General features: G+C 41.8%; 1 protein-coding gene across 1 annotated transcript in view; it reads left to right on the forward strand.

Annotated features, from left to right (window-relative positions):
- The window catches only part of LOC311170499 (granzyme A-like), a gene marked incomplete at both ends in the record, with an annotated part of 42,963 nt that extends 33,400 nt beyond the window's left edge, over positions 1-9,563 (forward strand). Inside the window, 2 exons of the mRNA XM_084232915.1 lie at positions 5,648-5,873; positions 9,402-9,563. Coding sequence (XP_084089041.1) covers positions 5,648-5,873; positions 9,402-9,563 — 388 coding nt within the window. The remainder of the gene's footprint in view (positions 1-5,647; positions 5,874-9,401) is intronic.
- Positions 9,564-15,881: the final 6,318 nt, after the last annotated feature.

Genomic DNA, 15,881 nt, shown 5'->3' on the forward strand with positions numbered 1-15,881 from the left:
AAGTTTTATTTATTTATGCATACAAGAGCTGTGGTACAGGTCAGAGATGCAGGGAGTGAGAGGATTCACCAGAGATAGAGTGGGGAACAGAACAGGCAGACTGACTGAAATACACTGCTGAGGGGAGCAGCGGTGGAGACAGGAGAGGTCTGCTGCACCACATGGGTTTCTCCCTGGCCAGCCAGGAATTGAACTTGTGCTGCAGAGCCTGCAGATTGCTTCATAGTGTGGTGCTTAACCCCTTGCACCACCAGGGAGGCCCCCTTCTTTGCTTTACTCTAAAACTATCAAATACCTTTTGCTTCTATCTCTAGTCTATTGAGAACTTTTCCTGTGCTCTGGACTTGATTCTCTTATCAGTGCTAAAACTCCATCAGAGATCTCAAGGCTTGGCTTAGCTTCTTGGAGAGTTCCCTTAACATTTGTTTTTCAGTGAGCCTGGTTTAGCTTGTAAAAATAAGCAGGTGATGATGATGACAGCAAGTATGATATGGTGAAAATTCATAAGCATCTTACTTTTTATTCTCTAACGTACTTCATAGCTGGTATATTTACATATGGGACAACGGAGATCAATATATAACATGTTCAGCTCCTGATTAAAAGAGTCAATACAATTAATAGTGTTGTGACTGTTTTCAGGAGGAAATACGATGTCATTCTTGGGGCTCACTCAATAAGCAATACAGAAAAAGAAAATCAACAGATAATACAAACTAAAAAAATGTTTCCCTATTCATGTTATGATGAAATAACATTTGAGAATGATCTTCAACTTGTACAAGTATGTACCTTTGACTATCTTCTCTTTTTTTGGTTTGTTTTGTTTTTTAAAGATGTATTTAGTTATACATACAAGAACTGGGGTACAGGCCAGATGCAGGGGGTGAAAGGATTCACCAGACACAGAGTGGGGAGTAGAACAGGCAGACTGACTGAAACACACTGCTGAGGGGAGCAGCAGGCGAGCCAGAAGAGATCTGCTGCACCATGTGGGTAGCTCCCTGGCCAGCCAGGGATCGAACTTGTGCTTCAGAGGCTGCAGATTGCTTCATAGTGTGGTGCTTAACCCCTTGCGCCACCAGGGAAGCCCTGACTGTCTTCTTTAAAGTCATAGAACCCCCCAAAATCTGACATGGGAACTTTTCCTCGGTTGTGATATTGTTAGGACAGGAGTTTGTCAGGTAACCAGACAGCACTCAGAGAGGGAGAGGGAAGTTATTTACTCCAGCGGGCTTTACACCGGCAGGCCCAGAGATCTCTCCAAAGTCTGAGCTCCGAGCAATTAGGTAACAGAGTATTTATTGCCTAAAGCAAGGGATACTGTCAGCTGGGATACATGAATCAGGCGTGTGGCCTTGAGAGTGTTTATCAGTTGTTCCCTGAAACTTTCAGTCTACAGCCTGTTTCCCAACTTCAGCTCATCAACAGGTCAGCCTGACATTTTCTACTTCAGTATCATACAGACCACAACTACAAAGGGAAACCATGAGGGTTGGACTAGCATTTAAGCAAATATGTGAATATTTTAATTATCTCGTTCTGTTAACTCTTTCTTCTAATCATCCAACAGTTGGGGAAAAGCGCAACAATTAATGAAAACGTTACTACCCTTCCATTACCTGTGGAACCAAGCATAAGTATTCTTAGCCATTGCTTTGTCATTTTGTGTGTAACTGCCATTTTAGAATTTCAGGTCTTGCAGGTCTTGCTGTCCCGGGAAAAGACTGCATTCCAGAGATAGTTTGGACCCTCACTCCACCCTTACTCTCTGGTCACCAATGAGGGTGAACTTGCTGTAATTGGAGCTGCAGGTTGGAGCTGCATCTTGGCCTGGCCAGTCAGCTTAGAATGATAGCCTGGCAAAGTTGGAGAACTCATCCTTGTAGCCAATGAGTAACTGCCAGAATAATTTAACCTTATTAAAAGACCCCTGCTTCCTTTGTTCGGGGCTCTCGGTATCTGCCACTGCGTTGGTAGATGCCTTGAACCCGGACTCGAGTCTGAAATAAACTCCCTTTTGTGTTTGCATCAGCTGTCTTTGGGTTCTTGGAGGCTATGCTCGCCGAGTCTGCTGACCTTGGGCACAACATTTTGGGGGCTCGTCCGGGATCGGCTAGCACAGACCCCAACCACCAAGCAGCTGAAGGGAGCCATTAAAGCGTGCACGACGGGTGGGTGCCAATACTCGCCCAGGTAAGATTTGTTTCTAGTCTGCATACCTGTATTTGCATTGAGTACCTGTGGAGTAGCCGGAAAAGGCTCAGGTGGACGCACTGATGAGAGCCTCCGGCGTGGACCGCGGGAGACATCCCCGGACCACCTGATTGTTTAGAAGCTGTTTGTGCTCAGTACCTGTAGCCAGGAGAGGCTCGGTGGATGCACTAAAGGGAGCCTCTGGCGTGGACCGTGGGAGACGTCCCCGGACCACCTGATTGGCTATCCCCTGTGGGGCAGCACTGGGGTAGCATTTGTGTTTGTACTGAGTACCTGTAAGGGGCCCGTTTAAAAAAATTTGTTTTTGGTTCGTTTCTTGTAACTTTGGTGTTTGTCTTTACCCAGGGACCTCTGGTTTTGTTCCTGGTGTTTGTTGTCCTTGTTGCGTTTGTGTGTTCGTAATCATGGGTCAGGCAATGCCTACTCCACTGTCTTTGGTCACAGTCAAGGCTAAAAGTAAAATGCTGGGGACTAATAAGTAAAGGGGTCCACCACAGCTGGCTGGTGAAAAAAAAAACAAAAAACTGCCTCTAATCTCAATAAGCAGCTGCCTGGACATTTTCTCCAGTGTTGAGATCATTGGTATGTCTCTGCTGCCTTCCAGCTGTGGGGAAATTAGACTCTCCCTTTGTTCACCTTTAAAAAAAAAAAACAAACTGTTGTGTTACTTTGCACTTGCTAACTGAAAGGTTTGGTGTGGTAAAGAAAAGGAGAGCCAGGCTGAATTTCTCAAGGGAGAGAAAAATTTATTGCACCCCAGGCAGACCTCACATACCCAAGGTGGGGGTTAGTGAAGCCGCATATGGCGGGAAAAAGTTTATAGGGCGGAGGGAGTTTCTTTGTCTGAACAACAACAACAAAAAAATTTGTCTTTTGTTTTAAAAATGTGCTTAGTCTCAGTGAGACAGAACTAAAACAATGTGAAGCCAAATAATAATTACTTAAAAATACAAACTCAAAATGTTTTTCTTATTTAAGAAAGTTAGTACAAACTGCTTAACTTTGAAATTGTGATCTTTGTTGGACTCTAGGTTTTAAAATAAGGGTTAAAAATTAAATACTTGTTCTATGAAAAAATTCTAACTTCTGTTATTAAAGACCTGCTTGATAGAAAAAAGAATATTAAAACTTGCCTACATGGATGTGTCAAACTTTTTTAAAAAAATTGTTATTAAAGAACTGGAGTTTACTAAATTGTAGTTTCTCAGTGTTTTTGCAAATATAATTGTAAAAAAATTTTGTTTGCATGATCATGGTTGGCCAGGTCTCGTCGTGCATTGATGTTGAGCATCGATGCACAGGAACTGTTCATTGTAAATTTTGGTTGGTACCGGTGAGTCTGTGATTTTGCAACTTGTCTGTTCACGTTTGAAAAAATTATAATGTAAAATTTCCATTTTTCTGTAAAAATAGGTGCAATAATAATCAAAGTTTTGATGTCCTAAGTCTTCATCTTGAAGAATTACCTTATTATGTTAAAATTTAATATTTTATGTACTAACATTTAAAGGGCCACATTTTGATAACTACAGTAAAATTAAGTATGTATAAAACCCTAAAGCCCTAGACCTATTAATGGCTAAAGTTAAAAAATTTGTGACCTCCTTACTCTTGAACCTCATCACTCTTGAGCTAAAATCTTTTGTTTTTGTTTTTCTCTTGCTTCTGCCTTACATCCTCAATGCCTTCGTTTAGGTCATTTCTCGCCTGGAGACCATCGAACTATGACTCTTCCACTGTCCTTTCGAGGTCCCTAAGATTGTCGCCCTGCGGTGGAGCCCTGACTGTTTCCCCTCATCGCCCACTTTCAGCAGGAAGCAGTTACTGATCAGAACGACGCCCCTTTCCCTGACTGCAGTTAAGGGTTCCATTCGCAGAAGGGGAGGACTAAGACATAGGACAAGTTAGGGTAATCAGGCAGTTTTAGGGACAGTGCAGGAGGGAACCTCTGAAGAGTTTAGGAAGGCTTCAGAGATAAAAACAACTAAAGGAATGTGTTAACATTGGCCTTGGTTTCCTTCAAGTGATAACGGAGAGTGTTTTAATTAGAGCAGCAGACTCACCTATGCAAGGAGGAAATAAGAAAGGGTTGGTATTAAGACTGGCGGCGGCAGCCTGTTTTATTCAATAACTGATGTTTAGTGACCAGATGAATAACTCTGTGACTGGCTAACTAAAGAAAAATCCCTTGTTTGAGCAGAGTAATTCTCATTTGTAACTGAAGATAATACCTCTTGCTGACTAGATAGATGGTTTAGCGTCTGATTTTCAGAGGTCGTGGTCTGAGACGACCCAGAAAAAAGTCAATGTTTTGTATAAAGATGACAATTTTTCAACTTTGCTGGACCTATAAAGCTGTAAATGAACAATAGATAGCACATTATGTGTGGCTGAACTTAACCATAATTTTGAGACTGACCTACTGATAAAAGGCTTGGTAGCTGTGTTATAGAATAAATTTGTGCTTGGCCCGATACTACAGAACTCTGGTTATGTAAAGGTTTGGAATGGCTTAGTGTTTGTACAGGAGGAATAATATTTTAAGGTCTGGGAATCTTAGTTGATGTTAGAGAAACTTTTTACTTCTGTAGTAAAAATGTTAGGGGAAAAAGACAACCTGTTTTATATCGGGGCTGCCCTATAACAGAAAAATACCCTGATGATGACATTGCAGATAAGTAAGACTGAGTAAGTTCCACTGAGACCTGTAAGAAATGCTGTGAACGAGTCAGCTGTGCCTGAATAGACTGGGTACCTGAAGGCCGCTGATGGTGTTTTGAGGCAGCAGTATCTGGCCTTAGATCAATAAAAATCTCCTTAAAAGAAACATAATTGCAAACCATTCAGCTCATGGTCCTCCACTCCCGATATGCTCCCCTCCCTCTTAATGATTCAAATAGCTTTGCTTTGTAACAGTTCTTACAAAAAAAAAAAAAAAAAAAAAAAGCGGGAATGTGGAACCAAGCATAAGTATTCTTAGCCATTGCTTTGTCATTTTGTGTGTAACTGCCATTTTAGAATTTCAGGTCTTGCAGGTCTTGCTGTCCCGGGAAAAGACTGCATTCCAGAGATAGTTTGGACCCTCACTCCACCCTTACTCTCTGGTCACCAATGAGGGTGAACTTGCTGTAATTGGAGCTGCAGGTTGGAGCTGCATCTTGGCCTGGCCAGTCAGCTTAGAATGATAGCCTGGCAAAGTTGGAGAACTCATCCTTGTAGCCAATGAGTAACTGCCAGAATAATTTAACCTTATTAAAAGACCCCTGCTTCCTTTGTTCGGGGCTCTCGGTATCTGCCACTGCGTTGGTAGATGCCTTGAACCCGGACTCGAGTCTGAAATAAACTCCCTTTTGTGTTTGCATCAGCTGTCTTTGGGTTCTTGGAGGCTATGCTCGCCGAGTCTGCTGACCTTGGGCACAACATTACCCAGTTTAACTAAAAATGGAAATGATGTGAACCCAAATACCACATGTCGAGTTGCAGGATGGGGGAAGGTTGGTAACAAAAGGTCTTCATCAGACACTCTGAAAGAAGTCAATGTCACCATCATTGACAGAAAAATCTGCAGTGATAAAAGTCACTATAATGATAATCCTATGATTGGACGGAATATGATTTGTGCTGGAAACAGCAAGGGTGGAAAGGACTCATGTGACGTAAGTACAATAAGATCTCATGTTTTTGCTGCTGGATTAAGTCATGCAGACAGAGAAAATGTAATATCATGCATTACCTTGTGGCGTGTCTTCTGTAGAGTTCTAGTACTTCTATAGAGTTCTAGTACTTCTATAGAGTTCTAGTGCTTCTATAGAGTTCTAGTGGAAAATGTTTGATAAAACCCAAGTCAAATAAATTCATATTCTCAACTCAGGTGAGTTCATGGAAAATAACAAGTTTACCTCTAGTGCTAGGTCTTCTATGTTTTATATCAAAAACTACTTAGAAGTGACTTTTTCTTCTTTTCTCATATTAATGTATGGAGATCAAAACTTGCAAATATGTAGCACTCAGAAGGGTTGAAGTCAGGGTTCCATTAGACCCTTTGATACCCTTTTCTTATCACAGCACCTCCCAATAATCCCTCTGCCATGTGACGGGGCAATTGCTTTTCATTCCTAGGTACTGGGCTAGACCCCATCACTTTGTAGAGCCAAACTCAATGCCAGGAGACAACTTCCAAGCATGGCCCATGCCAGAGAACGTGCACGCCCTCACACCCCAGTCCCCCGAGAAAGGAGGGCAGGACCCTACTTAAGATGAGAGTAGAAGAAACCCTCCCATCTCTAAGCGCAGTACTGACTTTGCTCCATTGTCAAAAACTCCTTAGAGTGTCCACTGAAAAGTATGTGCAGTGTGCACAGCATTGGGGTCACCAGAGACTGGGAGATCCAGAGGCCTCTGCCTTCGCCAGGAGCTTATCGATAAGCTTCAGCAGAATTTTAATGACTTTTTTCTTAGGAAAGACAGAAAATCCCAGGAAAAGATGGCATTTGTCTTCCATAGCCTTCCATTTTCTCTCCTTTGCCCTCCCTCATCTGTTTTTGCCCTTCTAACACCACTCTGAGTGAGGGACTCAAAGGATGGGGATCCCTGAGTGAGGCCCTTGGTTTATCACGGAGAAAAATTTTTATTGAATTTCCCATTCAGCAAACACAGCAAGTTTTACTAAAGAAAAAGACATAAACAAAAACAGTCAAAGGCTGAATTTTTAAAGGATAGGTTCATTAGGGAAAAGAGAAGGGGGTGGAAGAAAGGCCCTGCATAGACACAGGAGGGCAGTCATAGGACAGGACCTGCATTTTGCCAGGTCTGGGGTAGTTTTATATAGTGTTCCTTGAGGTTTCGGGAAGTGGTTGGAAAGGCGTGTAGATTCATTTCTTTGTGGAATTTTACCTATCATGTCTAAGTCCTGGTTGGGTTCATCTGGAAGGACTGGTGTTTCTTTGTATAATGAACAAGACTCCATATCCACACCTCTGGTCTGTGCCTTTAGATTTCCATAGCCAGTTTAGAGACTCTTTAATCATCTGAACCCCCACCTCTAGTTTTGTTCCTTGTGAAGCTTCCATCACACATTTTTTTTTAATATTAAATTTTATTTTTATATTCCCCCATACAATTGCAAACGCCCCATTCTGACCCCAATCCTTCCCCTCCCGCCCCCCACCCCCCAAAAAGTGTCTCTGGTTCATAGTTTTTTGTTGATTTCGATTTTCACTTTCTTATATTCATTTTCCTGGTCCCTTATTTAAGTTTTCTAGATTCCTGCTATGAGTGAGACCAGCCGGTATTTTTCTTTTTCTTTTTGGCTTATTTCGCTGAGCATGATCCCTTCCAGCGCCATCCATGTTGCTGCAAATTGCATGTGTTTATCTTTTTTGAATGCTGAGTAATATTCCATGGTGTATATGTACCACATTTTCTTGATCCAGTCATCTATTTTTGGGCATTTGGGTTGTTTCCAAAGCTTAGCTATTGTAAACAGTGCTGCTATAAACGTAGGAGTGCAGGTGCTCTTTGGAATTGATGTTTCTGTGTCCTTTGGGTAAATACCTAGGAGTGGAATTGCTGGATCATATGGAAGCTCTATGTTTAGTAGGTCCAGAAATCTCCACACAGCTCTCCATAGTGGTTGGACCAGTTTGCACTCCCACCAACAGTGCACAAGAGTTCCTTTTTCTCCACATCCTCGCCAACATTTGTTGTTGCTAGTTTTTTTAATATGTGCCATTCTCACTGGTGTGAGATGGTATCTCATGGTAGTTTTGATTTGCATTTCCCTGATTACAAGTGATGTTGAACATTTTTTCATATGTCTGTTGGCCATTTGCATTTCCTCTTCAGAGAAGTTTCTTTTTAGCTCTTCTGCCCATTTTTTGACTGGATTATTTTCTTTGTTGTTGCTGAGTCTCATCAACTCTTTGCAGATTTTTGTGATCAGTCCTTTATCATTAGTGTTGGGTGCAAAAATGTTCTCCCAGTTGGTGGGGTTTCTCTTTGTTTTTGTTATTGTCTCTTTTGCTGTGCAGAAGCTCTTTAATTTGTCCATCACACATTTTCTACTCTGAGCTCCCATCGTGAGCACCTAAGGACCCCGACACTAAGGCCTTTGCAGCCAACACGCAGCATCCTGAGGCCGGCACACCATGCCAAGATGTCTGTCCCCTCCCCACCAGCCTCCCTTGCCATCCAAACCTTGCTGTCCTGCCCATTCTCTCAATGCCCAAGACACCTCTGAATTGGCTCTTGATGAAATTAGATCTAAGGACTGATTCTGAGAGTGTCAGGCACTGCATTAGACAGGGGAAATAAATACACCTGTTCGAGTGGACCCAGGGTTCTCACATGGCTCTTGATTTCACACACGTGTAAGACTAACTTTTGCCTGCAAAGGGAGCTTCCCACAGCCCTCACATCACCAGGAAGGGGGAAAATGGGTAGATTTACACTGCACAGCTCTGCACACAGGCCTCAGCGGCACTCCATCCAGCTCCACCCGCCTTCCCCAAAGCTGGGGCACTGAGGGACAAAGCCAGACTCGAGTTCTCACATACAGTTAGAGATGCGATTCTAGAGTTCCCTGACAGAATATGCGGTCACACAAGAGGTGGCACGTTCTGGGAGAAAAAAGCCAACTTATGAATAACTGAAGCCTCTGTGCTGTGGAGTCAGCTCTGATGTGTAATCACTGGTTTCTGAGCCTTTCCATCCAGCATCAGCTGCTCAAAGAGATTTAGGGAGTAGGTTCTAGGTATTGGAGACGGTGAAAGCAAAGTTTATGCTGGTTCTGGGGGTTTTGGAAGATAACTACCTGAGGGGATGCTTGAAAATATGGTTTTTACTCTTTGCCTTTTGCCCCATCTACATTTGGCCATTTTACCCCTTGAGTTACTAAGCATTTTAAGAAATGATATACAGGTGGGTCATCTTTCTAAAATGGAGGATAAATATCAAAATCAGTGGCTAGTGTAAACAATAAATATTTTATTTCTCTTTTCACTAGTTTATAAATGAATCAAGTTTATTCCCAAACATTTCTGTTTTTTTAAGCTGTAATTTTCAATTGGTCAAGGTGTCTATTAAGTTTCAACTAAGTTTTAACTTCACATTTAATGAAATTTCTGTATCCTGATAATGGTCATGCTCCATGCTAATTCCCCATCACCCTTCTTGTGTTTCCCCAGGGAGACTCTGGCAGTCCTTTGATATGCAAGGGTGAGCTCAGAGGCATCACTTCCCGTGGTGCCAAAGGGAAATGTGGAGATCCAGGCTTCCCTGGCATCTATAATCTTCTCTCACAGAAGCACATCAACTGGATAAAAATGACTATGAAAAGACCAGTTTAGATCGTTCTATTTCATTTCATTTACTGTCACTTTTTGATCTTATATATAAAGTCAGTTCCTATGACTGTGCCTGTCTCTTTGCACTCACTGTAGTAGGCAGGTACCACCTGCAATATGGGGCAGAATAATACAGTCACCTGGAGGATAATGCAAGGGAGCAATTAAGGGACTGATGTCGTGGGTTATGTGACTTACAATGTTACGTATCCACAAATTCCAGAAGGAGTGACACTAAGGTCAGGTCTGTCTACTAACAAACACAGTTAGAACTCATCATTTCTGTGGGAAACACAAACAGCCAGTCTGGAGCATGCAGGTTAAAGAAAATGAGGTGACACTTCCAAGGCCATTGTTCCACATCAACAACTGCTATTCATACTTACATGCAAGACCCTGAGTCTATGTGAGAAATAGGAACAGGAAATGCCTTGAGCATTTTCTAAAGGCAAATAAGTGAATAGTAGGTATTAAAATTTAAGGGGCTATAACGATGCACCAGAAAGTCAGCCTCTTATCTCAGTTGTTCCTATTTAATCCCTGGGTTATCTGGATGATTCCTTGGTTCTCCTTGTTGCTGAGCCTGGGCAGGTCCAACACGGTTACAGTGGCTGCCATCCCATACTAAGAAGTGGGTATTGAATAGTGGCTGAAAGCTTGTTTTGAAAAAAGTCCTGTGAAGAAGTGGGGTGATTCTGATAGAGTTCAGATGATGGGATTCAGTGCATAGGGTTCTTGGATCCTTTTGAGAAAGATTTCAGCAGATGTCCCCATTCATCAGCACATGGCAAGTTTATTGAGGTATGGTGAACAAGGAAGGAGAGACGTCTGCACAGACACTCGGGGCAGTTGTGAAGAACAAGAGCTGCATTTTACCAGGGCAAGGGAAAAACATTATTTTATAACATTCTTTGATAGAATTATTGTGGAAATTATGGCCTGGGGTCAGGTTGGGTTGGTCTTCTAAGATTGATAATCATCTCTGCCCCCACCTCTGGCTGATAATCTTTTCTGATCCCACCTTTGATTCCTGGAAACTTCCATAGCCAGGTTTAGTCTGAGATTTATTAATCATCCTTACCCTCACCTCTGGTGTCTGGGGAAGTGGCAGATTGTGTCCCCTACAACACAGACCAAGGGGTACCCTGGGACAGGCAAACTTGCAGGCTCTAAAAGGGTCCTGCCATCCGTGTGCACAAATACAATGGAGACTCTTAGCTTAAAAATATTTCAATATGGTTAGTGTGCACAGAAAGAGAAGAAGAAAGCGTATTCCAAGTAAAACACCCAAAATTACCCATCCCCTCATAGGCAAATGACCAGCCATTTAGGGGTGGTCCAAAGTGAGATACTGAGGACTGAAAGGTCGAGCAAGTCTTAGGCAAGTCTTGGTGGGGAATCATAGGAAAGGGACAGAAGGGGCCAGGCAAGTCTGGGAGGAGAGAAGCAAAAAAGCAAAGTACAAATCAAGATAAAGGCTGCCACTGCCAGCCTCCCCATGTGTCTGTCACCCACGTGTCTCTTCCAAGTGTCTCTTCCATGTCTCTCCCCCTGTGTCTCCTCCAAGTTCCCCAAGTCCGTGGTGCAAGTCCAAAGTGAATGTGTTTTTACTGTATTGAAAGCATATTAGAGCCAAAGTTGAATGAGAGGAAAGGATCTCAAATATGCAGAGGCAAATAGAAATATGGGGCGAGAGCTTTGGAGAAAAGTCAAGAAATCTCTGCTATAGATAGTACATGACTATAGCAGGGAAAACACAGCTCTAGCAAGAAAGAGTGGAGTGGGAAGGAGGAGGAGGAAGAGCAAAGAGGAGGTGGGGAGTGTCAAAGACAGCCTCTGGGAAATACAATGAGAGCAGAGCAAACAAAATCACCTAAGGAAGAACAGGCTCTCAAGTCAGAAAAAGCACTTCATCTCATTAGATACTCAACAACCCCATGAAAAAGACAAGGTCAGTGCGGTTACTCTCACTGAGCAAGGAGGAAGCTGGAGCTCAGAGGGACTGAGAGGCTAGCAGCAGTTCCAAATATAGGCTGTGCCATCCGCGGCAGCAGAACACACTTGGGTCTTATCTGGACTCAAAGCCAAGTGCAGCACTCTGCCTCTGTGGCCTGGAGGAAGAAGGAGAAACAGTTCATGATGCCCGTTATGAGGGCCATGGTTGAGGAGGAGCAAACTAAAGTGTGATCAGAAATCACATCCCAGGATTAGGAATTTTGGGGAAACCTGCCACCTTCAGAGCTGGTGACCCTACTGTGCCTCTGCTGAGGTAACAGCAGTCAGGGCTGACTCGGAAAGATCCTGAATGGCTGAGGTTTTGCTTCAATGTCTCCTTTCTAGACTATTTCTCTTGGCTGCCAACAAATTACCACAAACACTGTGAGTTGGAACAATGAAAATGTCTTCTCGCTCAGTTCAGGAGACCAGAAGCCCCGAATCAAGGAGCGCCAGCTACAGCTCCCTCTGGAGATTCGTTCCTTGTCTCATCTAGGCAGCCACTGGCAGTCTTGACTTGCAGCCACATTACCCCTGTCTCGGCCTCTGTGGTCACAGCACCTCTTTTTCTGTGTGTCTGTTCTCTTCTGTGTGTCTCTTGTAAGAGTTTGTGACCCACCTGGTTAATCCAGGATAATCTCATTTCAAGTTCCTTAATTAATCAGCAAAGTCCCTTTTTCCAAATAAGGTCACATTCACAGGATCCAGGGGATTGACATGGATCACTTTAGGGAAACTTTCCTAGCCCATGACATGCCATGTAGCCCATGCTATTATTATTCTATCTTCCCTAATTTACCCAGGAATTGCCATTTTTCTGTTCCTACCACTCACCCCATTCTTCATATTAGCCCCCAAAAGTCATCCCCTTTGGACCTAGGTTTCAAGAAACAAATCAAATAAATAGATGTATCTTAGCAGGACACACCCACAAAGCATACATGAATTCTTACTTTTGGAATTCTAGAGGCAACACTCCTTTCTTTTATACAACTAATCACTTCCCAAAGAACATTCTGTGAAACAGTTGTTCTATATGAGTTGAATGGGTGTGAAAAATAAAGTGTTTAATGTTCTCATTAATTTGGGAGCTCCAGGTTAAGAAAATTAACCAGGATTCCTTATGTCAGAGTTATTTCTAGACTGCTATGTGCATTATAAATATTTGGGATAAGAAGCTATAATAGGCAGCATTTCTGAAACCAGTTTGACCAGAGTCCTTCTGACCTAAGTATCTCAAGCAATTACAAGTTTTTGGTGGGACAAAGGTGACAATTGTAAATTATCTTTCTGCTGCAGTCAGAAAACTGGAATTTTCCCCAGAGAATCCTCACCGTAAAACTTAGCAAAGATGTGACTATTATCTAGAATAATTTTTTCAAACTTTTGCCACTACCCAGTATCAAATACAAAAGCTACCTGTATTTTATTGTAGCAACACCATACACAGGCACATATGTGTATTGATGACCATAACAAAGCTTCACAAAATAATACTAAAGTTCTCATTCATTCCATTCTATTTCGTTTTTTAAGGCTGATCTTGATTCATTACATCCAGGACCAAATGGGTCTAACCCCGTTTTTAAAGATTTATTTATTTATACAAGAACTGGGTTACAGTCAGAGGTTCAGGAGAGTGAGAGAATTCACCAGAGATAGAATGGGGAGCAGAACAGGCAGCCTGACCGAAGACACTGCTGAGGGGAGCAGCAGGCGAGGCAGGAGAGGTGGGCTGTGCCATGTGGGTTTCCCCCTGGCTGGCCAGGAATTGAACCTGCACTGCAGAGACTGTGGACAGCTTCACAGTGCGATGCTCAACACGGTGTGCCACCAGGGAGGCCTTGGAGTCATAATTTTATGAAGAACAGGGTTTTAAGACTTGATTTAATTGGAACGATACAGAGAAGATTAGCACGGCCCCTGTGCAAGAATGACATGCAAATTCGTGAAGCGTTCCATATTTTTTAGCTAAGCTTTGGAAACAACCCAAATGCCCAAAAATAGATGACTGGATCAAGACGATGTGGTACGTATACACCATGGAATATTACTCAGCATTCAAAAAAGATAAACACATGCAATTTGCAGCAACATGGATAGAGCTGGAAGGGATCATGCTCAGCGAAATAAGCCAGAAAGAAAAAGAAAAATACCGGATGGTCTCACTCATAGCAGGAATCTAGAAAACTTAAATAAGGGACCAGGAAAAAGAATAACTGTAAGAAAGAAAAAAATCAAAATCAACAAACAACTGTGAACCAGAGACACACTTTGGGTGGGGGGGGGGCGGGGAAAGGTGGGATTGGGGCCAAAATCAGGGGGTTGTAATTGCATGGGGAATATAAAAATAAAAAAATTAATTTAAAAAATAAATTCATAAAATGCTGATATAAGCCCCCCAAAAAATAAATTAAAATAAAATAAAATAAAAAAAGAAGGCATCATCCTGGTTAAAGGAACCAGGAAAAGGTAGCTACAGTGGCAAAAGACCAAGAGTGAAGAGAACCAGATCAGCATCTTGTATTGTGAGTGTATGAACCCACACACACCTCAGCTTGACTCCCAAATCATGTAAGTAGGATGTAAACGCAAATCAGCATAGCAAAGCCTTTGTGAAATGAACTGAGATTTGAAAAACCAACACAATTTTTAACCTACACGATGGCCCAAATACATCATTAATTAACCAATATGCTGCCTTTGTCCATGCTATTAACATTACTGAAATGTTCTCTATTCTGCGCTCCAACCCTTACAAGTCCCACCCATCTTGAAGACCACATTCAAGACTCAATAATTCTATGAAGCCTTTCTGGAAAATTCCAAACACCATTGAGCTCCCCCAAAACTATAGCTCCTTCGACCCCACACTAACTATTGAAATTCTACATTGGCAAAATATTGGTTTCATTTGATAGATAGAATAGTACTATCTTCCAAACTAGATTATAAGCTAGACACATAACAAGATGACCTGATATGATTGAGCAATTGGATTTAACTGTGCTTAATATATGAATAAGAACAGGCCAACTATTTGTACAATTCATTTTTATAAAGTAAGACAAAATGTCTTTTTCTCACATCCCCCCAGCAACAACAAGACCCTAACATGAGAACTACCCATGAGAAAACCAACTACAGTAACCATATTTGGGAGGTTCACCTTTGAACAGAAAGAACAAGACTCGATTTTTCCAGAGTCAAATTTCAAGCTTATGGCTGAGACAAAAAGAATTTTGCACTCAATTTTGCAATTCATGATCCAAGCAATAAGTTGCATTTCAAAGACCTCCACCTCTGGTTGGAGGATAAAGTAGTTTGTATCACTGAATCTTTTAAGATGGCAGCACTCATTCTGCCTCATCTCTACAGCCTATGTGAAATGAAATTATAAAAATATAATTTATTCTTGCAGGCATTAAGAGAAAATGGAGTGAAAAAGGAAGCAGTCATTGGGATAAAACTAAATTAGAAGTTTCAGGGGGAGGAAAGGGAAAAAAGAAGACAGGTATTAAACAAATATATTTTTATATTTATAAAAATAAAAATGGCATTTTTCTAATAAAAAGCAATTCAGTGTCAGGCCGAAATGTAGATGACAAATTGTGGGAGCTCATGGCCATGCTGCTATACCATGTTTTAAATATTTATGATCATTTGAGATTTTCAAATTAAAGTAATTTTTGCATAACAATATACCTATCAATTCAGCAATTAAGATAAATTTAACCCCGATTTAATCTTTGTCAATAAATATTTGTTGATTCACTGATTCTGGCTTTCTCACTCTTTCTATACCAGAGCACACAGAGGCACTTTTTGCTTGTCTTACCCATGACTGGCTCAGGTCAAGGTTATAGCTTGAGCTTGGCTTTATTTCTCATCAAAAGACCCCAATAAGTCTAAACCACAAGCCGCTGTCTTTTCATCTCTCCAACCACTCTGCTTCTAATCAACTGAAAATGACATGCTCAACAGGAAGGGAGCCCACCCAAAGGACTAGTGTGGTCTCTGTGACCAGATGGCTTCTGACAAAAGCACTCGATCATCACACAGTGCTACAGCAAATAGTCAGGTTGCCACTCAGAGCCTCAGTGTTAGCAGTGAAAACCTGCAGTTGTGCCAGAACTGCAAAGTTACTAGATATACTCAGGCACTGCTAATAAAGAAACAGCAATAATTAAAATAATACCTGAAGAATCAAGAAATAAGAGTCATTATAACAAGGTTACAGGATCCAAGAGTAATATATGAAAGTCAATTGCTTTCTTATATATACCAGCAGTTAGCAACTGGAATTGAAAACTAAAAGCCCAATAC

The sequence above is a fragment of the Talpa europaea genome (assembly GCF_964194135.1).
Source record: "Talpa europaea genome assembly, chromosome: 5".
Lineage (NCBI taxonomy): Eukaryota > Metazoa > Chordata > Mammalia > Eulipotyphla > Talpidae > Talpa > Talpa europaea.